At 39.9% G+C, this 24,237-nt stretch overlaps 2 protein-coding genes across 2 annotated transcripts; one reads left to right on the top strand and one right to left on the bottom strand.

The window, feature by feature from the left end:
* Positions 1-573: 573 nt before the first annotated feature.
* Positions 574-2,879, top strand: LOC105033337 (uncharacterized). The gene has a single exon (XM_010908098.4). The coding sequence runs from the start codon at positions 574-576 to the stop codon at positions 2,458-2,460; it is 1,887 nt and encodes a 628-aa protein (XP_010906400.2). The 3' UTR covers positions 2,461-2,879.
* Positions 2,880-3,906: 1,027 nt separating this feature from the next.
* LOC105033329 (uncharacterized) lies at positions 3,907-22,572 on the bottom strand. The gene is made up of 3 exons (XM_010908085.4): positions 22,094-22,572; positions 19,088-19,194; positions 3,907-5,058 (listed from the first exon to the last, which is right to left on the bottom strand). Exons 1-3 carry the CDS (start codon positions 22,520-22,522, stop codon positions 4,323-4,325), a joined length of 1,272 nt encoding a protein of 423 aa, XP_010906387.1. The 5' UTR covers positions 22,523-22,572; the 3' UTR covers positions 3,907-4,322.
* Between the last annotated feature and the right edge of the window lie 1,665 nt (positions 22,573-24,237).

Raw genomic sequence — 24,237 nt, 5'->3', positions numbered from 1 at the left:
GAACAAAAAGGCGGCAATCTCCCTCCCGTTTAAACCGAAACACCCCTTCTTGTTTCAAAAAGAAAAAAAAAAAAAAACTCGACACACTAGAGGCGAGGCCAATTAGAATCAGCACTCAGCACCACTTCTACCGTTATGCATCAAACCCCGGAGGGCCCAGAAGCTTTTACAACTGGTCCCTGGAAAGCGGCGTTGTCCATCCGAGCGCCCTCAGCTCCCGCTTTCACGCCTCCTTTGCCGCCGGGCTTTCTCCACTCCTTCGCACTGACACCCACCATCACAACCTCCACGACTCCCAAAACGTAATATTAAAAAAAAAAAAAAAACAAAGAAAATTACGTCATCCAGTTGCCTCTATCATTGGCCTCTGCTATGCACCTCCAAGATTTCAATCCAGAAACTCTTATCTTGTTGGGTTGGTAGAACTCATCCCAACTTCACTTCAGGACAGCCTTGAGAACCTTCACTCTCTTCGTTCACTGCCACTCATGGACTAAAACCTTTTATCCTATTTGACATTATCTACCTCTCTTCTTACCGAAAGATAGATTGATGAATTCTTCCTCTATGGCTATGGCTAGTCCCAGAGATAGCAACAATCGCCGCCTCCACCACTTCCTCTCCATCCTCCTCTTGTCTGCTACCTTTCTGGGGCGGTCGGATGCCTGTCACCCAACGGACCGGGCAGCGCTGCTCGCCTTCAAGTCCGGTGTCACCGCCGACCCGTCGGGCCTCCTCCGCACCTGGGACGCCGCCGCCGACTGCTGCTCCTCCTGGGCCGGCGTGGCCTGCGATCCCGCCTCCGGCCGCGTCGCCAACCTCTCCCGCCCGGGCCTCTCCTCCGGCCCCGACTTCGTCTCCGACGCCTCCGTCGCCGGCGTTCTCTCCCCGGCCCTCGGCAACCTCTCCGCCCTCCGCCTCCTCGACCTCAGCAACCTCAAGCAACTCTCCGGCCCCATCCCCTCCTCCCTCGGCCGCCTCTCCCACCTTCAATTCCTCCTCCTCCACTTCAACGACCTCACCGGCCCCATCCCTGACTCCTTCACCGGCCTCCGCCGCCTCCGGTGGCTCTTCCTCAGCTCCAACCGCCTCTCCGCCGCCATCCCCCCGTCCGTCTTTGCATCCCGAGCTCTCGCCGAGCTGGCATTGTCGGAAAACCAGCTCTCGGGGGCGATCCCCGCGACCATCGGGCGGCTGACGGCATTGGAGAAGCTCGACCTCCACGGCAACAGCCTCACCGGCTCCATCCCGGAGAAGATCGGAATGCTTCGGAAGCTCACCCATCTCGACCTCTCCGAGAACCGTATCTCCGGCCGCATTCCGGAGTCCATCGGCAATCTCAGCAACCTCATGGTTCTCTACCTGAACCACAACCATCTAACCGGCGGCATTCCCTCATCCATCTCCGGGATGGCCTCTCTCCGATTCTGCCAGATGTCGGACAACGGCCTCAGCGGGAATCTGCCAGCCTCCATTGGAGCCCTTCCAAGAATCCAGCGCTTAATACTGGAGAACAATCACCTCACCGGAGAATTGCCGGCGGCGATCGGCAGTCTCGCCACGCTCACCGACGTCTTCTTCTCCAGCAACAGATTCACCGGAAAAATCCCCTCCAGCTTTGGAAATCTCGTCAGACTCATGACGCTGGACCTCTCGAGGAACCACCTATCGGGCCCAATTCCACCGGAGCTCTCCAAGCTACGCAACCTCCAGGCTCTGGATCTCTCCTTCAATCCTCTGTTTCTCCAATCAGGGGGCCCACCAAGCTGGCTGGCCAGAACGAATCTCTTCAAGCTCATGCTCGCCGGCACCGGCATCGCCGGCCCGCTCCCCGACTGGCTATCGTTGGCATCCTCGATCTCGATCCTGGACCTCTCGAGCAACAACTTAACCGGCGAGCTGCCACGGTGGATCGGCGGCATGAAGGGGCTCTCTTTTTTGAACATCTCCAACAACGGGCTCAGGTCGAGGATTCCGGAGGAGTTCAAGAACCTGACGATGCTGATGGATCTCGACCTCCATGGTAACGAGCTCTATGGGAAACTCCGACCGGTGCTGGCGAAGGGGACGCAGGACCCCTTGGGGCACTACAGAACGTTGGACGTGTCGAGGAACCGGTTCACTGGAGGGTTGGACGAGGACATAGGGGAGCTGCCGGCGATGGACGCGGTGGAGCGGCTGGTGGTGTCGGAGAACCCGGGGCTGGGGGGAAGGATCCCGGCGACGATGGGGAGGATGGAGGCGCTGAAGGTGCTGGGATTGGCCGGGGACGGGCTCTGGGGAGGGATACCGGAGGGGGTGATGGACTTGGATGGGCTGACAGTGTTCGATGTGAGGGGGAACCGCCTCAGCGGGAGGATTCCGAGGCACACCGCCCGGCTGCCGGCGGAGGGGTTCGCCGGAAATCTGGGGCTCTGCGGGGCGCCGCTGCCACCATGCAAAACGCGCCGCCTTCAGTGAGAGTCGATAACAAAAGCTTATTATTTCAAAGATTCGTTTCCATGCGCGGTGAGGACTAAACGAGAAGTTGCTCTAAGCCTGTTGCGTGTCATTTGCCAGCTTGCAAAAATATTGGTGAACCATCCCAATTTATGCAGAGAACTCGTCAAACAATATATTAAATATTAATTACCAAATAAGAGATTGAGCACCAATGTATTATTCCTGCTTGTTTTAGAGAGGACCTGGCTGATGTTGCAAGCTAAGCTAGAAAAGGGGAGCAAGGGTGCAACACACACACAAACAGGGCCGGCCTGGGGCAGGTGGAAGTGGGCGACCGCTCCAGGCCCTGATCAAGTAGTATCCATTGCATAAACAAGAGAATAGTGCATAAAAAAAATGAGTAATCTTTGATCAAATTAATCTCAACTGTCATTCTAATGAAAACCGTTCATGCCCTGTTCATATTGCAGAATAATCTTAACAGTTGATCATTTTTTGATCATTGTACGATGATCTTAGTGAAATTATTTATATATATATATATATAGACAAGTAGGAACTAGAAGCCACATATTTTTTTTTTTTCTCAGGCTTTTTTACTTGTTCGAATAAGATAGGGTTGTCATGATGGGACAGTATTCGATGGATCAGGAAATAAAGAAGGCCTCGGGCCTTGGTCAAGTATTCTGTTAAGTTTTAATAAAGAAGGCTTCATTTTTTCATTTGGCACCGGATCTAAAAAATATCAAAACCGATGTTGCACACACATTGCAAGATTCGACTCTATGATTCCTTTCATGCTCAAGCCTTTTTTTTTTTTTTTTTTTTTTGGGATAAACATGCCCATGCCTACCGTTTGGATCACCAAGCCAAAAGACGAGAGAACCAAACAACCCACTTAATAAATTCACGATTTTACTAGAGATTAGATTACATAAATTTTAATAGGAAGATGCAATGGTGCACATTGTGGGGGTATATCACAGAAATATGAAATAGCATGGATGCAAGAGGGGTTACCATGAGATGGTCATCTTCAAGTTCATGGGTTCATGGGTTTATGAGAAGGTTCTAGGGTTCCAGAAGCGGGGAAAAAGCAAAAATAAGTGACAAACGAGCTCCTTAATACAGTTTTTCACAGGCAAAAATGAACAACATGACACTTCCACCAACTAAGAAATCATGGACAAAACATCCTGATTATGACTAAAAAAGATAATAAATAAGGTAACTAATTCTCAAGGGTTAAAATATAAATTAAGCATTGCAAAGCTGTATGATTTCTAGAATCCAAGTTCTGTAAAGAAAAAGATACCGAGGCTAAAATAGGGACGATGTAGCATCAGATAACAAATATGGCAAAACAGCAGAATTATAATTATCTTTTCGATGGAAGGCAGAAACATAAATATCACCATTTCAAATGTTACAACAGGCAAAATTTCTTTTAACTGCAAGCATGACTTCAAAATTCAGTGTGCTGCAGTGTCATTCCATCAACTTGGCTATCTACCGCAGTTTTGCACAAATTACAAGGAGCAAGTTAAAGAGCTTGATGGTACAATTCCGTATATGTTGGTTGGACAAATAATACATATACCCTCTTGGCAAAAAGCCGCTCTCAGCAATAGCTTACCGATCATTAAAAATTAATGAAAAAGAAAAAAACATTACAGATGAATGGTAGAAAATTGGACATATGTGTCTTGCTGAAGAAAATACTGGTCACTTCATATGGTCAAAAGCATGACAGAATTTTCAAAGGGTCCCATCTGCCGCATATGTTCCTGTGGTCGACCACCAACCTATTTGTCATACATTTCTTGATACATACAAAACTGTATCCCAAGTCAAATTTGATTTCCAAAAAATTAGAGTCATCAAGAATTGCATGCAGCAACTCCGTTAACCATAGCATTACCCTTTCCATAAAGTGGAATTCTTCCACCTAGTTCTCTAAGTCTCTTCACCATACCTTGAAGCCACTCAAAGGTGAGCTTTGATTGAGCATTGAGTTCCTCTCTCACTTCAGGATGGATGGCAAACCAACCCCCTAACATCTTGTGCACGTGAGAGCGAATCATTCTCCATGGTACAGGATATTGCTCACACAGCTTCAAATACTCCACCGCTAGTTCTGCCTGGTCTAACCCCAAATCATTCATGCTTTCACCATCATCTTCTCTCCATTCCAAAGTTCTGAATCCAGAAAAAAGTGCTGGATTTTCGAGAAGCGACTCAGCTGAAAGCACACCATCAGCACCTGTGTGGTCCAAACAGCTACGAACATCTCCCATGTGACGTATGTTTCCATTTGCAAGGACAGGTATCCTAAGAGCATCTTTCACAGCCTTGATGGCATTCCAATCAGCTCGGAATTTCTTCCCATCCTTTTCGTCTCTACTACGTCCATGAACAGCTAGGAGCGAGCAACCAGCCTCTTCAAGCATCCTTGCATATGCTATGGTGTCTTGCAGGCATGGGAATATTCGGATCTTACATGAAACTGGAACATGAAGGTTGCATGACAACTTCTCTACTAGGGATTTTACTAGAGGGAGGTTATCCATGAGGAAAGCCCCATAGTTCCCTCGCCTAGCAATCCGCTGTGGGCACCTGCAAGTTATAAAGGCGAGATCAAAATCAAATCAAATAAACGCCAAGGAACATGACATATGACGTTCACATAGTTTAGCATTGAAGAATTACTACTCCGTGCCAGAGACCAAAAGAATAATAAGAGCTTCCACCATCAATATAAGCTAATTTCGAAAGGGCAGATCTAGTTCACTTTCATCAGCATCTATTTCATGTGCTCAATCAGATGAAAATATTACTGGCTTCAAGGAAGTCCATGCTGGCAAAGAGTAAATACAAAACCCGGGCTTGCTGAACTGTCCCAAACCAGCTGGCTCGGTCTGTATTGAACCCAACCAGCAAAGAACCAGGACTACACAAACAGTCAAGACAGTTCGGCCTTCAAAACCCCCAAGGCCTACCCAACCCCTTCGTGGCTTCATTTTCTGTATTCTTTTGCCATGAACTGAAGATTCGAAGCCCCACCACACTGTACCCAATGCCCATGCCATCACCATCAATCAACACCAACGCCAATTGCAATGCAGTCAATTGATGCCAACGTCCTGTATGCCTCTCTTAATCCCTCCCTCTCCTTCCCCCTCGCCTTCCTCTACCCTCCCCTCCCTCTCCCTCTTTCTCTACTTCATCTTCTCTCTCCACTCCTAGTTCTCCTCCTCCTAAGGTTAGGTTAGGGTTTTCTCATGCTCTCCCCTCTTCTCCCGATCCTTCATCTCTGATGCATCCTGGCTTGTACAGTACAAACCTATACCATATCAAACCAGCAGCCTGCCAGTACAATCGCCGATACCGGCCTGGTAAACCTTGTAGAGAACATAGAATAACCTTGGCTCTAAAATAAAAAGTAATAAACATAGGAGAAGAAGGTTATGCCACTTTTCAATGAAGACAGAAGGCTATTCCCTTATATCGCATGTGCATCTGTAAATTAGATGGTATGCTGATTAAAGAGGCCCACAGTGCCAGTATTGTAGAACATCGATCACCACCATCTCACGAAAAAGAACAGGACATACGAAGTAACACTGCAAATCCGCAATCCAAAAGGACTATAGGAGGAGGAGGCTAATGAGACTAGATGATTCAAATATTGCAAAGAACCCTGCAGCATTTTGTTAATAGCTTTGAAAGAGTTGAATGAGATTTATTAAAATGTTAGATATGTTATGGAACCAGTCAAACAGAAGGACCTGAATAAACCAAGGACAAAAATTATTGGTCAGAATTAGGGGAAGATGACTATCTTAAGGTCAACGATGGAGAGAATCTAAAATGAAATCAGGTGAGGAAGGCAACAAGCTCTTTCCTAGAATGTAAGAGTTTTACATTGCAACATTGCAATCAATAAGATGTTTCACATAAACAGAGAACCGTACAGTAATTTAAAAACTATGAAGGGTATGATGTAGCACCATCAAGCTTCCAAAAGAAGGTTCAAGTTTAGACATCTTTTGTGCGGGTCAAGCAAAGGAACCGCATTAGAGCTGAAAAAGACTTACCATTCTCGGTTTTTCATTATGTCTTATTTTCCCGGTATTCCGAACTTATTAGATGTCAAAATTAAGTTTACTTGAGATCTGTCAATCTGCACTTCATATACAGAACTTATCCAACTGAAGTTATTTTCACTTTCCATTCTCTTTGCACTTTACATACAAAACTTGTCCAATAGAACATGGCCATCTCCTAGACTTGTGTCCAATCTCATGTGTTCACCACTTGCGATCTGTTGATCCACCTTTCTCTTTCTCAATTCAACATCCAAGTCTCTATTCCAATCCAAAATCTTCTCTGACTCCACCAGTCTCATGTCTCGGAATGCCAGTTCAACTCTAGCTCTCTCTGCAGATCTTTAGGCCTTCAGCCCAAGCCCAACGCAGGCCTTTGGCCCAAGTCTAGCTAGACTTATCTACTGCAACCATATTGGTGACCTGCTGCCCTCTATCCTATAAACACTAACAAATAGCCCATTAAGAAAACTTCAATTTCTTTAGCAATTGGTTTTTGGGCAATGGATCTGACATATTAAGTGCCTGATTTTTTTTCCTTTTCCATTTCTTTTATTTTTGAGATGTCGTTTCTGGTTATTAACATTGTAAATCTTGCACTAGATGAACGATAGTTTGAAAAGATATTTTATTTTAACATACCACCAAACTGAACCTTAACCAAAACAATATTGCTCCAGAATAAATCTTCAACTTTGGTAAACAATTTACAAGCCTAACACGAGAATCACATAATTTTTACAAAACTAGCACAAACCTTTGAACCATTACAAACTTGAACATTATTCTCTAAAAAAAATTATAAAATTGAACGTATTCCTTAACCAAATTCCTAGATTGACAAAGAGTGCCTTACAAAGCTATCAATATTGCAACCAAAGGACAATTTTTTTCTTTCTTTATAACATGAAGAAGGTGTGATAGTTTTGATTACCTAGATCTTCACCCATACTTTTTTAGATTACATTAGGACTTGAATCAGAATTTGATTTTCTTTTTTTCTCCTTTCCTTTGGATGTCATTACTTGTCGTTGTTGTACAATAGCTGCATATCACTTCTCATCACAGAAAGTTATACTTGATGAACTTTCAGTTTTATCAAGCAATGAAACAATGAATTATAATTTTCATAACCCAAATTCAATGAAAGTCCATGCCACTTTGATCTAGTGTAAATTTTTAAATTTCACTTAGTAGTAGACCTAAAATGCATTCTAATCATGAAAATGATAGCCAAGGAAATTTCAAGAATGAAAGAATGAGAAAAGCGTGAAAACTGACCTTATTTTCATGGAACTAATATCTGATTGAAATGTGAAAGACTTATTAATCCCGCCAACTGACCCTAATAAAAATGGCTCAAAAATTTGCCTAACTTAAATACCATATTTCTTCAATATCCAATTAAAAATGTCCAATAGATTCAACAAACAATATCAAGGCAACTCAATAGTTGTTCTAGAGCTCCTATAGATTTAAAAAATAATAATAATTTTAATATAAATTGGTGCTTTATCTCAATATGCATTTGCATAAGCAATTTTAGAAGTGAAAAAAATAAAGAAATAATGAGTGCCAAATAAAACGTAACAACAACACCCAATGACCTTTTAAATTCCACCAACCTCATTTCCAGGTCATTTCCTAATCCAAACAATTCAAAATCCACATACTAGGGGAATGACTTATTGCATTTGGAACATTTGGAGTTGGCCTATAAGGGTAATCTGAGTGTTTAATTTTTTTCAATCAAAAAAGGAAAATATGAGGCAATACTAGAAACAATTATGGGTACCACTAACCTAAATAGATCACCAGCAACAAATATTGTTTAGGGATCCCAACTCCATCATTCCTATGCATAAGTAATAAAATTTGAAAGTGTATTCAATATTGTACATACAATTTTTTTCATATGCTGAAGGTGAGTTACAACCCCAATCTAATTGTCAAAGCTGATAATGAGCCAATAGCAAGCATCAGCACAGAAGTGTTGTTCAAGATTTTCCACTGTTAGTATTGCCTCTGCAATAACCGAATCAGAATCCTTTCTAGACAATTGGTCCACTATAACTGTTTGAGATAAGACCGCTGCTGAAACACAAGTCATGTCTAATTGACCCACCTAATCAAGAAGAAATACTTAAAAATTAAAATTTATAATGAAACATGAGCAATACTGAAATGAATATTGAGAAGGAATCAAAGGTGTTCAAAGCACAAGAACATCATTCAATACTAGAAAACATTTATCCTGATCAATGCCAAAATACCCATGACAGAAATTCTGTAGGTCATAATGGAGCTCATTGATCCCACTTCTCTGCTCCCTTTTTGTCCATGGCATCAAAGAAAAAGCTTTCACTCTTACCTTGATACCCTCTTCCCTCACCACAATTGGTTCCCCACTCCTCCAACCCTCACAGCTAATTGAGCCCGTTAACAACCACTTCGACTAGGTCGTCCTCAAAATCAATTCTGGGAGCAAAGGCTTTACAAAAACACCTAATCCTCACCACTCCATTTTTGGCTGAGCACAACCACCTTTTGCTAGTTTTACTTTCCACCAATGGCTAACCATACTAGATCAAGACAGCCCCAACCACCATAGAAGGCTACCAGCATTTTCTTTACACTAGGTGACCGTTTCAATGTATTCTAGCATCACTCAATTGCTCCAATAGGCTCCTACATTGTTGTAGTGACTCTCAAGTAATCCAATATCTAATTAGTGCTTGCTCTTCTTTACCCGCATTCACTCTCCAAGGCGACTTCACTAAGATTAATTTGAATACACATTCCATCTTTCATCAATATCAATCAAGATTTCTGGAACCGGTACCGACGGCTGTATCAGCCGGCCAGCAGTACAGTATGGTACGTACCATACCGTACTGGACTGATGCGAACCGACGAAGGCAAAGGATCCGAACCAGGAGAAGAAAGAGAGAAATAGAGAGAGAGGGAGGAAGAAAGAAAAGGAGAGAGGGGAAGGAGTCAGAGGGACCATCGGACGGCCTCTGACTGACCACCGTGCCCGCTGAATGGCGCAGTCCACATGCGCAGTGCGAGCGTGAAACATGGGCGACACCCCTGTTTCACAACTATTTTTTTAAAAAAGGCCAAAATAGTTGAAGCCGGCAATCCGATTGCTGGCTTCACTGTTGTCTTATTTAAAAAAAAAAATTAAAGTGAAACTAGCAAACCTATTGCTGGCTTCACGGATTGCCGGCTTCACAGATTGCCGGATTCATTATTCACCTTCATTTTTTAAAAAAGGACAATGAACAGAAGCTGTCGCCCCCGTTCCGCAGTCGTGGCTCTGCGCGCTCGTTCCCACCGTCCGATGGCCACGGTGACTACCCGGCAAACACTGACGGCCCTTCCACCGACCTCCGGTACGTCGCTCCCCCCTCTGATGCTCGATCTGAGCTCTCTCTTTCTTTCTCACTCTTGTAAAAGCCCTATCGGGCAATAACCGAGCGCGGAAACCCTCCAGCGGCCGAGCGGGCCATCGCCAGCCTCTGATGGCTGGGGTTTCCATCCCTCTCCTCTCACTTTCTTTCTCACTTTCCCTCTCTTTCCCTCTCCCTCATTTGGTATACCAATTTCGCCGGCCGAACCGTGCCGGTTTCCTACCAATCTGGTATGGTATGGGGTGTACCAGCTGGTTCGGCATGCTACAGAAAATCCTATTATTCTCAATACTCATATGATCAGCTTGTATGTGTTGGAACTTGACCCTAATTTTATTACTTTTCTACCTTTTTATGACAGATAATATGGTTAAAAGTATTAAAATGTCCATTTTATTTTGTATTATAATTTTCTTTTTTGTTTATGTTGGTGATGTGCAATTTTTCATGCCTAATCTATGAGCATAATGTCTTCCAATTTTGGGGCTGAAACCGGATCGGATACCAATATATCCATATCCATATTTGTTTTGCTTGACAAATACACATACAAATACGAATGTTAGTTGGATACAAAAATTCATACTCATATTTGTTCTAAATGGATATTGAAAGCGTGGATATAAATATAGATGTAAGCCGTACAATCAAACTTTACAACCATAGAATGAAAGATATTACTAGGAGGAAGATAAATCAAGTTAATAGCACGTTAGTATAGTCATGTATTTCCCTCAAAAGTTCATGAGCGCAATATAAAATTAAATTGCATTACAAATAGAAGTAGATATTCAGATATGGGTCGGAGAGTTGTCTATCCATATCCATATCTATTTTTCTTCAACAGATATGGATATTACTTAGATGCTGAAATTTCTATCCATATTTAGATAGATTTGGATACAAAAGCGGATATTGACAGATATTATCCAGTCCACTTTTACCCTCATCCAATTTTGATGGGTCCAATGTTTGAAGTATGGCATAGTTCAACTAAACTTGAATTGATTGTATGCTATGGTCAGATTGGTGAGAAGCTGTCATTGTGTTTAGCTACATGCATCTTTGATATGTTCTTCAGGTATGTGTTAGCCTTGCCCTATGCTTCTCAATGCTTCCATTGTGGCACCTCTCCAATCCTTATTGCTTGGATGATTCAAGATGACTAGGATCGACGAACCCAATGGATAGTTGTTCTCAACCTAAGAGGGGGCAACCAACAAGGTGAAGAATGATGATTGGCTACCTATTGATGTGTGTTAGCTAGGTGTATTGGAGTTGGACCAAGCAAGACTAAGTGCTTAAACAAGGCTATCATTTTAAAGAGTCATAAAATAACTTACAATTTAGAGTTTGGATGGTCTTTGGATGGATGGAAAGGGCCCGTTTTTGGTTGTAGTGAAGGAAAAGGGTAAAGAAGTTGATTAGGGTTCAAGGATAAAGGCCACATGCTGGGATTTGAGGTTGGTGGTTATAGTAGGTTAAAGGAGAGAGATTCAACCATAAATAGAAGAGCTATCGGGAATGTAGGAGGAGAAGATCACAAGAAGAGATATGGTAACCCAAACTCACTTAGGAGAGTCCCAAAGTTGGCCATGCATCAAACGAGAGGATACTAAAATTTAAAAAAAAAAAAAAAAGAAGAAGAAAGAGAGAGAGAGAGAAAGATAATTACACTTATTTCCAATGTCTAAAAGCCTGACCTCACATTACCCAAGGGAAAACTCCCAAAGAAAAATGCTTCTTTCATTCTTTAACAATAAATTATCTTTATTATAGGACATTCCTATGGAGGTAGATATTGTTTATAGATAATCTAAAAGTGGCTCATGCCCAAAATGCTTTTCCACTTATAACCTAATTACAAGTCAACTAAAATTACAACCCTAAGTAACTTATTGCCCAAGGTGACTTATTGACCAAGTAAACATAAAATAATATAGCTATTGTTTAACACCCAATGAAGTGAGTTAATGGCTAAAAGACAAAATTAATTGAAAATCACATAGATCCAACCAATGGTTCCAATAATATAGCCAAGACTCATCGGACTCAGATGTCTCATTTGACTATTTAATACTTAATTAAGTCTACTAAAGCAATCAATTAACAAACTCACAAGTCATTCAAAAGCTTTTGACTTGGACGAGTGCATCATCTGCTTTCATTGTACTAGAACTCATCTCAAGTTCCCAATCTTTCTATTGTTTTTTCATTGTTAAATGCCTTCATAGCCCCTCATTTTTGGCTAGTGGTTGCTTGCGCGCCTTTGGTTCCTTTTTTTCTTCTTGCATGAACTCATCCTAAATAAATCAGTGTACTTGGTTGCGCACTATAAGGATCATAGATTACTTTGGGTATCAAAAGAGAATTTGGGTTGGAAGCTAACAACTTTCATACCAATGCCATTCACCTCTAGGGCTAAAAATTATTCAGACTTGAATGCACTTTCCTGATCAACTTGTTCTTCAGCACTTGGAGCATCTTGCACGGCTGCCTTAATTTATATTGGATTTTGTGGAGCATCATCCTCAGCAGAAATTTAATGATGATTTCAGGATCTTCAAAAGGCTTTCAATATTCAGCTTTTATTGTTATTCTGGATGTCCTATTCATTGAAAAACTTTATTGGCCCTCCCCTTTCAGTTCTTTCAGATCTTGAAGACATAATGCCCTCTTTGTTATCCTATATCGCAGCTTGGCACATGAATTTGCTAAAAGTTGTAGATGGTATTGCTCATGAATTGGAAGAGAAAGCCTTGGCATAATTATTTAGTTGTTAGTTGCATACATGTGATTTTTTATTTTCTTTTATTTTTAGCTCTTTTGCTTCACCATCAAGTCAGTTACTTGTGCATTAAGCAGCATCTATATTATTTTTATATTTACTCAGTCAACAGACTATCTTTGCAAATAAATAACTTGAGAAGAAGTAATTATGATTGACCTGAATAGAGATACATTTCAATCACAAGCCATTTTTATGACACCTATAAATAGTGATTGTCCCCCAGGAATATGATATCATGATAATGATGCAGGCCTTGTTTGATGGCTAAGCATCTTATCCGGTGATAAGTTTTAATCTATGTATGGTTAAAAAATCAGGAGTTTGAGAAGAAGTTATGCAACGAGGAGACAGTTTTAACCATAACAGAAAACTTTCACTTATATGAGTCTACACAAGAAAATCACATTTTAAAACAAATATGTATCCTAATTTTTTAGCGGATTGCATTATTGAGTGCTTCCTTGATCAGAGATTCTTCTCCTCTGACACTGCTCCTTTCTTCACCATCTCTTCCAAACAAGGTTATAAAGTTTAAGAATAAAAGAAGCTTTTTTTTCCTCTTTTTAAGTTTTGCTTTTCTCATTTAATCCAAGTTATAGTGTAAGGCATCAAAAAGCAAGTCCAATTATCTTTATCACTTTTTTCATTTCAATTTTCTCTAAAGATGCAAGGCTAGGTGGGAGGCCCTCAGGAGTGAGTCTAGGTTACCATATGGTCCATATCTCTTCTTTCAATTCTCTTCTTCATTTCCTACTTGTTCTATTTTATATTCTATTTACACCAAGGGTTTCCACATGGATATCGGATGGGGTACTGGCCGACAACCGGTTGAAAATGGTATGGATCTGTACCATGCCGTTTCGAGATGTACCAACACTGGAAGAACCAAAGAAGAAGAGGGGGAGAGAGAGGGAGAAAAGGAGATAGGAAGAAAGAGAGGGAAGGGGAGAAGGGGGCTGAGGGAAATCCTTACCTAACCCGACTGCACGGGGGGGGGGGGGAGAGAGAGAGAGGAGGGTGAGGGTAAACCAACCGAGAGAGAGAGAGAGAGGGAGGGAGGGGGAGGGTGAGGGAAACCCTAACCAAACTGAACCACCAGAGAGAGAGAAAGGGAGAGGGAGAGACTTATCGAACCATTGAATGTAAGCAGCGTGGGCAGATTATCACCAGCAGCAAGGTTTGCCATACCGGGCCGAACCGCCCGGTATGGGGCGTGCCGAACCGTCCCGGCGAGGAACCGAGACGGTTCCGGCATGCAAAACGATACATGCCATTTTCGGGAAGAAAAAGAGAGAAATAGAGAGAGAGAGGGAGGAAGAAAAAGAAGGGGATCCGCCGGAGGCCCGCGATGGCCGTCGGACGGCGGAACGGCCTCCCGCGGCTCCGCGCGGGGAACAGGGGCAGATCGCCCCTGTTTCTCGGATTTTTTTTTTAAAAAGCTTTTTCAAAACGAAGTCGGCAAGTGGTTTGCCGACTTCACTTAATTAAGTCGGCAAACCACTTGCCGACTTCATTTTGAAAAAGCTTTTTAAAAAAAAAATCGAAAAACAGGGGCGGATCGCCCCTGTTCCCCGCGTGGAGCCGCGGGAGGCCGTTCCGCCGCCCGACGGCCACGGCTGTCCGCCGGAGGGCCTTCGGCGGATCTCCTTCCTTTTTCTTCCTCCCTCCCTCTCTCTCTATTTCTCTCTCTTTCTCTCTTTTTCTTTCCCCGGTTTCCTTCGTCGGTTCACCTCGGTTCGGAACGAAACGGAGACGTGCCGTATCGTACCGCCGACCGACCGATCCGGCCACCGGTACAGGAAACCTTGACCAGCAGCCTAGGAAGAAGGGGGCTTGTGAGTTGGGGACAAAGGGGCGTGCTTGAGAGTTTTCCAAGCTCTGGGTTTTGGGGCGCTCTATCGATTATCCAAGCCAAAAGGAAGAATCAAATTGCAAGGGGAACCAACCTATCTAAAATTAAATGTCTGCACTATGGCGGTCCCTGACAATCTAATTTGGTATGCCTCAAACTGGCCTATTCGACACGATTTGGCAAATCTTGATTTAGACCTTCCTTCCCCAAGCACCAAACCCTTAAATACCAACAACTAACCCTTCTAATTACAAGCCTACCTATTTCTTTACCTTCATTTTTCGCCACTTACCAGAACCAAACCCTCCATCCATTCAAAACCTATACAAACCTGACATTTGAAGGTTACAACAAAAGCCTTGTCTAACCCCTTTATCCACCCTTAAGATCAATGATGGATTTTCATAACCCCTAGACTATCCTACATCAATAAGAATGACCATTAACTAAGATGCAATTAACCCAGTAAATTTACACTGGAAGCTCTTGATTTTTTTTCTTTCTTTTTTATTAAAACAAGAAAAAAAAAAAAAAAGACCAGTCTGGGCTAATCCCCACCAGCGCCTGCCACCTTATACCCGCCCAACCTGTGCTGGAACCCAGGCCCCCAGAAGCCAAGCCACTACTCGTGGAACCAGGAAATTAATTAATCAGGGGTTGAAAAGGGAGGTTGAGGCCACACAGAAGCATTACCAGACCTCTTGCATAGAGGACAAGTGGCAATACCATCTCAACTAATGTTCCATGGTATGAAGATCTTGATTCACACGTCGTTTATATGCTTGACTTCAATGACTGCATTGCATGATTTTACTCATCAGTGCATGAAAAAACATCTAAAGAGCATTGAATATGTTTTCAGCCTCTATAGTCATTTGGAGTGCTGAAAACAAATAGGATAGAGATTGGACATCAGTCTATTCCTATCTATATCTTTTTGGCACAGGGGAATGCAGATACGAGCATTAATTGGATATGAACAAAAATGGATATGAATGCAGAGTTATATTGCTAGTTAAATTCTATGGTTTAAACATTATTCAACTTATATACTTTGACTCGTTCTGAGTAATATAAGCCTCCTAAATTCTTGCATTATTTTTCGCAAAACAAACAAATGATTGCACAAAAAGCAATAATATACAATTGTAATAGTTGAATCATCCTCTTTTTCTAGTAGATCTTAAAAATTCTGCTAAGTCAGATATTTCGGTTTAAGAAGTTGACTGCTAAGCCAGCAATCCATAGTTCCACCAAATCAAAGACATCTCTGCATGGAAAGAAGATTAAAGAAACAATGCATTGATGTTGTCACTTATTTTCTTTTGGAATTTATGAGAGCTATGTGAAACTAAATAGAATTGCAAATGGAATTGGATATTTACATACAATTTGAATCCTGATGTATCCATATCCTTATCTAGTTAATTTTGACTGTATAAATACAAATATTAGTCAGATGTTAATTAATTGCATCCATATCCAAATAGATATTGATATTTTGATTCTGTAGGTAACATCGCAAACCATTTTATATCCTACTCGCTTGTCCACTGTTTCGAATTCATTTGAGTCAAATGCATTGATAGTTGTACGTATTTCCAGTTATTCCCTAGATTTTCTTCTTTGGATGAAACATTAAGCAACTGATTTACCTATTACTAGTCAACCTGAGTATTCTAAAAGCAAGGACAGACAATTGCCCTGGTACAAGAATCTTGAACTGTTTCGTGTAGCAAATAATTGGGGTCAACATAAAACAATGGAGGTTAAGGTTGTAATGGGTGATCTTGTCCCATGTTTTATTTGATGATCTCTATTTCATTTCTTCATTTTTAGTACTGGGATGTAAGTACATTGTTATATCTTCTCAAATATGTTTCGTTTTATGTTGATATTGGGTTGATACTGGAACGTGAGTAGTGCATGTGTCAGCACCACCCTACTTAACCGATATATGAGTAGGTCAAGGCTTGGCTTACCAAACTTTCTCATTGTTTATCTGACATGCACTCGATAGATAAAGGACATTCTTGTCTGTGGAAAACTATTTCCATAGTCTACCTTGTCCAATAGCCCAACCAAACAGCAACACGAGATTATCTCATCCTATACCCATCGATAAAAAGTGTAGGAAAACAAAATTGCTGCGTATCCTAGTGATCAAGACAACATTTTTTCCAGGAATGAAGCAAACATAAGACTTGGAGTAAGCTTGTCTCCTACCATTAGAAAACAATAACAAGGAATACTTATTCTGGTCAGATCTACTTATACCCAGAACAACTATTCCAAGGAAAACTGACACAATTTACTCCTAACCTAAAGCCTTCAATTAATTGTAGCATTTCTTTATTCACAAAAACACCCTCAGCATAGAGTTTCAAAAATTTTAGCCAAACAAAAAAAAAAATAATTTAAGAAATAACTATTCCAAAAGGAATCACTATTCCTCTTACACCTTTTCATTCTTCAAGCCATCTAAAGCATACCAATGGGATAGAAATCTCTATCTGCAATTTGAAATCCTCAAACCAAACTGAACCTAAGAAATATTATAATTCTAGGGAATGAATAAGGAGGCCTAGTAAAACATTTCTATTCCCAAATAGGAGGTTTACAAATCCATGACCACGTACTCATCACTTCTTGGGTCATAATCTTGTTATTTTATTAGGTTCAATCATCATAGCTGCTCAAAATCCACTAACCATTCCAACTGACAGTCACCAGCCATTGGATTCTAGCCTTTCATAATGATAGTTGCCATTGTCTTTTAAGTGAACTTTTGAGGATTGGAGAGAAAAATAATTGTAATTTTTTAATTACTTCTCTTATTCAGATACAAGAGTCAGACCAGCTAATATAGAAGAGAAAGGTAAGTTCAAAAGGTAATAGGGTTGTTTGGATGAAAGAAAAGGAGTATAGTTCTTCCTCTTTCTCTCCCTCATGTCCTTTCTTTCTTCTCTTCTCATTGCCTTCTTTTTCAATTTCTACTTTACTTGCTGCTGGAATGGCATAGATCTGAACCTAGAAATGAGCATTAATCAATGACTCTGCATAAACCAGAACAACAGACCCTATTTTCATTCCTATATAGTTATATTTTTGATACCACTAATTCCTAACCTTAGATTGCCAACGTTACCATTAGTTATCTTTTATATTCCATTCTTTTAAGACCAGCAGGACTTTGCCTTTAATTCTTGCCCTACCATATCTTGTCTACTAACATGATTAAACCCGATAAAACTCCAGAGCCTAAAGAAATAACTGGAACTCCCACTCTTGTTTAACCTGATCTTTGATCTGACCAGAAAAGGTATGGCTTTTAACCAATTCCTTTCTATACACAGCTCCCTAGCCCTATGGTCATCACATCAATCACAAGTACCCTCTCCTATTGTCAAATCATACCAGGGCATCCAGACACTGCCATAATGTGTTAAAATGCTTCAGCAACAATATGTTAAAGAGTGTCAAGTTTATGGCCTGCAGTCCACTAGTTATGTGAAAATGGAAATTAGGAACAGCATCCTCATTGCCTAATGAAATATTTGTTTACTGGGTTTGCTTGAGGAATAACCACATTTCAGTGGTAAAGTAGTTTCTTACCATCACCCACTTCCGAACATACCTAACCGTACTATAAGGTATTAGTACATTACTGAGGTTCAGTTTGGTATGTGAGAAGAACCAGTCCATAATGGTCTGAACCAAGCAGACTGCCTGATACTGCCTGGTACCAAGCCATACCACCATGTTTTGGGTGATACCATTGGTGGGGGTGAGAAAAAAAGTGTCAGGAGCCTATGTCGGTTTGGGATGCATATGGTACAGTATGGACGGTACCATGCCAAATTGGTAACATCAATTAGATTGAAATCTACCACATCAACTGTTAGTATTGAACAAGCACTTAGACTAAAGAAATGGTAAGGTTTCTGATAATTAGTTGTCTTCTATTTAAGTCCAATGACCTTTAGTACGAGAAAATTTGCCAGTTTAACAAACACTTACAATCACATCCATCTAAAAAATAATTAAAAAATTGTCAGTCTGGAGCACTCAAAGCCTTCAGCTTCTTCAAATTAAATGGCAGTGTCGGAGAAGAGCAGTTAAGCATTCTTACAGCAACTAGTTTCTTTCTAAAGTTGAAAGACATTCAAACTTAAAAGTTAAAGTTCAGAGCATCATGTCCATATTATCATGGTTATCTGCAGAAATTCCTAAATTCGAGTCAAATTTTACTAAGTTGGCCAATCAGCTAGGATTAGAGCTCAATCACATTATACATATCTTAAACTTGCAAAAGACGTTTTCAAACCAACTGTATTGCACCTCGCAGAAAATGTTATTATATCTTATAGCGGATAATTTCTTATTAATATGTCATACTCTTTTTTAAATTTTGATCATTTGTTACAGATGCTATCTTGGTTGCTAAATGCTTGAGTGGCAGAAAGGACTTAAGAATTACCCTAGATTTATGTCCACATAATCACAATGGGGCTCCACCATTTTTGCTGCTTCCAATAAAACGTCAGGATCATTCGCACAAAACTGGACAAATAACGGACGATCCTCCTGTCATCAGATCAAACATTGTCTTCAGTCTTCAGGTTACTGTCTTATATTATTCACGATTCCCTAATAAATTGGTCTAATTTTATGTGTGAAATAACGCAACCTGAAACAGATAATGTGAAGAAATAGCCATATACGTGGATATAAATGATATAAAATGTTTACAGAAATCATATTTTAAACTTTAAGCTTCCTAATTAAGGCTGATAGATGATATATGAAATCATATAAAGCAGAAAGGTGTTTAAACTTCCAATCACTGAATTCACTGTGCTCCCTTTAGAATTGTAAAATACACAGATGGCATACCTAAATCTTCAGGTCTAAAATCTCATGCATATTTTTCCAGTGGTAGTCTTTAAATCAAGATCTCATACATAAATCTTCAGGTCAAAAATGTCTTGAATAATTGTCCAGATTTAACCTTTAAGACAAGATGAAATCCATTGATCAACCATTTCAAGCTCCACACAGACATAGATATTTTGAGTATTCTACGTAGAAGGAACCAACTAATGGACAAAGAAAAATGATACTGGAGAACAAATGGGGATTTTTCACTAGATAATGCATGATCGAACCAGCTGTTTCACTAGATAATGATTTAATGAGGAGAACAAATGGACATTTTCCTTAATTTATGTCTGGTATGAATATAATAAAAGGGGCAATTAAAAGCACCATATCTCTATCCATGAAAAGGATATTAGTTGCACCTTATTCTTCAGCAAGGTTCATTGCCTTGTTATTTACAAAATGAAATCATATCAGTAACAAGCTTACAATCACATTAAGGGAATAAAACAAAGATGAATACCATATCATGAATCAAATGAAATCCATTACAACACATGACCTGCAATATATCTGTTTTTCCAAAGGACTCAACCCTCAAAACAAATTGACCTATTGATGAAAATAGAACAAATATAGCCTTCTCAATGACAAAATAATTGAAATAAAAGAAACTAAAATCATCTTAATTTCATGAAAGACTATTCAAGGCTTGATAAGCTAGTGAAAATGAACTCCATGGCTAGGTTCAAGCATCTTATTTTGATACCAAAAGGTCAAGGGTAAAATAAAAGGAACAAGAATGCTTAGACAAACAAGCCAGTCCATTAATTCCAGAGTTAAGGACACAATTGATATTAGAAAAAGAACTTTATAATTTAAATATCGATATCTGTTCCTCACTTTCAGAAAAATCATCTAGAAATGCTAAATGAAAGGACAAAACCTTAAAACATAGCCCTAATTATACCTACAGAATTCATAACAATAAAAATGCAAAATACAACCAACATATCATTTTCCATCACAGCAAAATTTTATACCACGTTTAGGGCTCTTATGAGGAAATATTCTATCATCACATCTCTTGCTCTTTCTAGACACTTGATAGTGCATTCCACCATTGAGTTTAGTTACACCAGAACATATAAGGCAGAAGTGCATTTGGCCAAGAAGAAACAAAGAAAACTAAAGGTCACAAATCACAACAGTGCATTACAAAGCATAAGGCTTATGTCCATAGTTAGACAGTTAAGTTGTTCTAGCAAAAGTTGAAAACAAGATGACGCAAAATGATACAAGAGGAGAGAAAAATGAACAGAGAGAAGAAATAAATGTAAGGGAAAATAAGAATAAAAATAATAAGGAAAAGGAAAAAGAAAAATATATTTTAGAAAGGCGACATCTTCTTCCACATGTGCACCACTTTATTTCATAGAACTTCAACTTGTTTCATTTTTGCTTGTTCTTCATGTAAATGAGCCTAATATCCACTTTTTTAATTATCTTATCTCTCTTTCTTTGTAGAAATCAGGGGGGAAGGGTGCTCCTATTTGGTAAGGAGAGGAAAAGTTCCAGTGGGTCAACAAGGTTCTAATTTACAGCAGTTAATGTTCCTCACTCTACTAATATGCCTTCAAAATTGGGCAGGAAGTCATCCATTATTGTTTGAGGCAGACAATGATGGAAATCGAAGGAACCTAAATAATTTTACTGATAAGAAGCCTTTCTAGTTAGAAAGGTAATCAATTAAGAATTCCTGCACGATGTCCATATGAATCTTCTTTGTATCTACATTACTCATGGAATCCGCATGACAAAAGTGTAAATGTTCTTGTTTGTGAAAGCCATTATATCTTTCAGATGAGCTTTTGTTTCATATTTAGTCTTTGAGGACTAGAATTGGAAGAAACCTAAAGTAATCTAAACCACAAATTTAATCTAAACATGACAAACGTAATACATCAACTATCCGTATCACCTTACAGCATGACAATTTATTGTGTGGTCGATATAGGCATCCTTGACGCTATGTAACACTTTCACAACATGTGTTTCATAAAGAAATTCCTAAATCAAAAGTTCCAGTGCCGAAATGAATCATTAAATTTCAACAACAGCATGACAATTTATTGTGTGGTCGATATAGGCATCCTTGACGCTATGTAACACTTTCACAACATGTGTTTCATAAAGAAATTCCTAAATCAAAAGTTCCACTTTCACAACATGTGTTTCATAAAGAAATTCTTTCATAAAGAAATTCCTAAATCAAAAGTTCCAGTGCCGAAATGAACAACAACAAAACTCATAAAGAAATTCTTTCATAAAGAAATTCCTAAATCAAAAGTTCCAGTGCCGAAATGAAATGAAATAATAATAATAATAAAAAAGAGAAGAAGAAGAAAATGACTAATTTTGATTGTTTAATTAGTGGTTAGTATTTCTATGAAAACCTAATCACTCGAATCACGAAAACAAAATTAATCAAAAAGTCAAATTTGGAAGGAAGGAAAAAAAATCAATACATATGAAGACTCGCTTCTAGCGAAAGCTTTGATCATTCATTAAAGGAGAACCCGAATTCAAAGGGATCCGCACTCACCTTGCAGGTGGTGAACTCCATGTTCCGATACTTCTCGTTCTCCGTGAAGATCCGCGAGTGCAGCATCGGCGTGTAGGCGGCCTCGGCGCCGTACTTCCTGCAAAGCATCCGGAACGGCAGCTCGGAGTTGTCTACCATAGGGGCCACGACAAGCTTGGGTTCGCCAAGCCTCCGCCAGTGGGCCCAGGCTCGCTCGACGTGCGAGTCCCCACTCAGCGGGCGGCCGGGAGGCTCCGGCGGGGGGAGCGGGGGGTCGGTGGCGAGGGAGAGGTTGCGGTCGAGGGCGGCGCAGAGGCGCTCGTCGGGGTCTTCTTCGTGCCCGGGAGCGCCGGCGGCCATGGCAGAGCTAGGGTTTAGGAGGGGGAGGGAGGCGTTGAGGTAGGGTTTTCGCTGGGCGAGGAGAGAGGACGCCACGGGCCGAAACTTCATCCGATGTTCAGTTTGCGGGGCGGATGGCAGCTTTTAATATCCTACCGTTGATCTGGGGCGGAGGGAATCTTTCTTTTGCAATTGGTGGAGATATTATTGTATGCACCAGCACCAGGTGCAAGTGAACAAATCCTGAAGCATACGCACGGTGGGGAGGCCGCAATCGGAAATCGGTGAAATACAAGGGGTTGCGTGGCGTGTTATTCACCATGGGATTGTCAATAGTCTTTGATGCGCTTGAATTCTCGTAATAAATTTTTAATAGCTTAGAAATAGAATTTAAGATTTGAAGTCTTTAGATAAAATTTTTCAACCAAAATGCATGAAAAGTAGGCCCATAATATACCACAAATTCTATCTTTATGGTGGATAAAGCAATTATTGATTACTTCAAATTTTTCTACGAAACAACTCCACCGACAAGCAAAAAAATATATCTAAAAATTAATTTTCTTGTATCTAAACATCCAGCATAATCTGAATCTAAATAATCGACTATTTCAAGATTATTAAAGTATCTATATATGAGCATGTAGCTCTTTCTTCCTTGAAGATACTATATAACTTTCTTAGCGGTAGCCCAATGAACCCATCCTAGATTACTTTGAAATCTCTCCAATATTTCTATTGCAAAATTGATATCGGAACGAATGCATATTTGGGTATATATCAAGCTTTCTACCACAGAAGCATATAGAATATCTTTCATTTTACTCTGCTAAATTTCATTTTTTGGGTATTGATTAGAGCTATACTTTTCTCCTTTAAATATGGGCACCACACCAGATGAGCAATTTTGCAAATTATATCTTTCAAGAACTTTGTTAATGTAAGTTTTTTGAGATAATCTAAGAAGTCTTTGAGATCTGTCCCAAAAGATTTCAAAGCTTATGTTAAAGAATGCTTCACCTAAATCCTTCATATCAAAGTTCTCCGAAAGAAAGATCTTAGTTTCCTTAAATAAATTCAAATCATTACTAGCAAGTAAAATATCATCTACATATAGGATTAAAAATATAAACCTACTCCCACTAACCTTCAGATATATATATTGATCTAGTGTATTCTTAACAAATCCAAAAGATATAATAACATAGTTAAATCTTAAATACCATTGTCGAGAGGCTTATTTTAACCCATATTGAGCAATAATATCATTTTATTCTAAGAATCTAGCAAATGGCCGTCGATTACATCAGTTTCATTATATCTATCATAGTACTCTCTATCTCTATTGGATCTCACTATTTTTATTGTTCTATCTAACTGATTTTCAACTTCAGCCTTGAATATTTTAAAATATTATAAAGCTTCAACTTTATTTTTTAATAAGTAGACATAATTATAACATAAAAAATCATCAATAAAGATGACAAAGTATTGTCTACCACCTATACAAGGATTGGGAAAAGATTCACAAATATTGATATGTATCATCTCTAATAGTCTCAAACTTTTAATAGCACTTATCTTATTATTTTTAGATTGCTTGCTTTTAATACAATCAATGCAGATATAAAAATTAATAAATATTGGGTTCCGGTCATGCAGCGGAAAGTGATTTTTAAAATTTTTTAAAACACTCAAATCAATAGCTTTATCAAATAAAACTATCGAATCGAATCTAAAACCCTAGAATCACCTTACCGAACACGATCAAAGCAAATTCAAGCATGCAAAGAGATAGAATATTATACTTTAACCAAAATAGAAAA

The sequence above is a fragment of the Elaeis guineensis genome, chromosome 12 (assembly GCF_000442705.2).
Source record: "Elaeis guineensis isolate ETL-2024a chromosome 12, EG11, whole genome shotgun sequence".
Taxonomy (NCBI): Eukaryota; Viridiplantae; Streptophyta; class Magnoliopsida; order Arecales; family Arecaceae; genus Elaeis; species Elaeis guineensis.
Note: the sequence above shows the minus strand (reverse complement) of the source record. Positions and strands in the feature narration are given on the sequence as shown.

What these genes read in the sequence shown, in the direction of transcription:
- LOC105033337 (XM_010908098.4), top strand. Translation starts at nt 574, where the DNA reads ATGGCTAGTCCCAGAGATAGCAACAATCGCCGCCTCCACCACTTCCTC.
- LOC105033329 (XM_010908085.4), bottom strand. Translation starts at nt 22,522, where the DNA reads ATGAAGTTTCGGCCCGTGGCGTCCTCTCTCCTCGCCCAGCGAAAACCC. An exon ending in TGGAGTTCACCACCTGCAAG is followed by an intron (nt 19,195 to 22,093) that starts GTGAGTGCGGAT and finishes ATCTGATGACAG; the next exon opens with GAGGATCGTCCGTTATTTGT. An exon ending in TATGTGGACATAAATCTAGG is followed by an intron (nt 5,059 to 19,087) that starts GTAATTCTTAAG and finishes TATAACTTGCAG; the next exon opens with GTGCCCACAGCGGATTGCTA.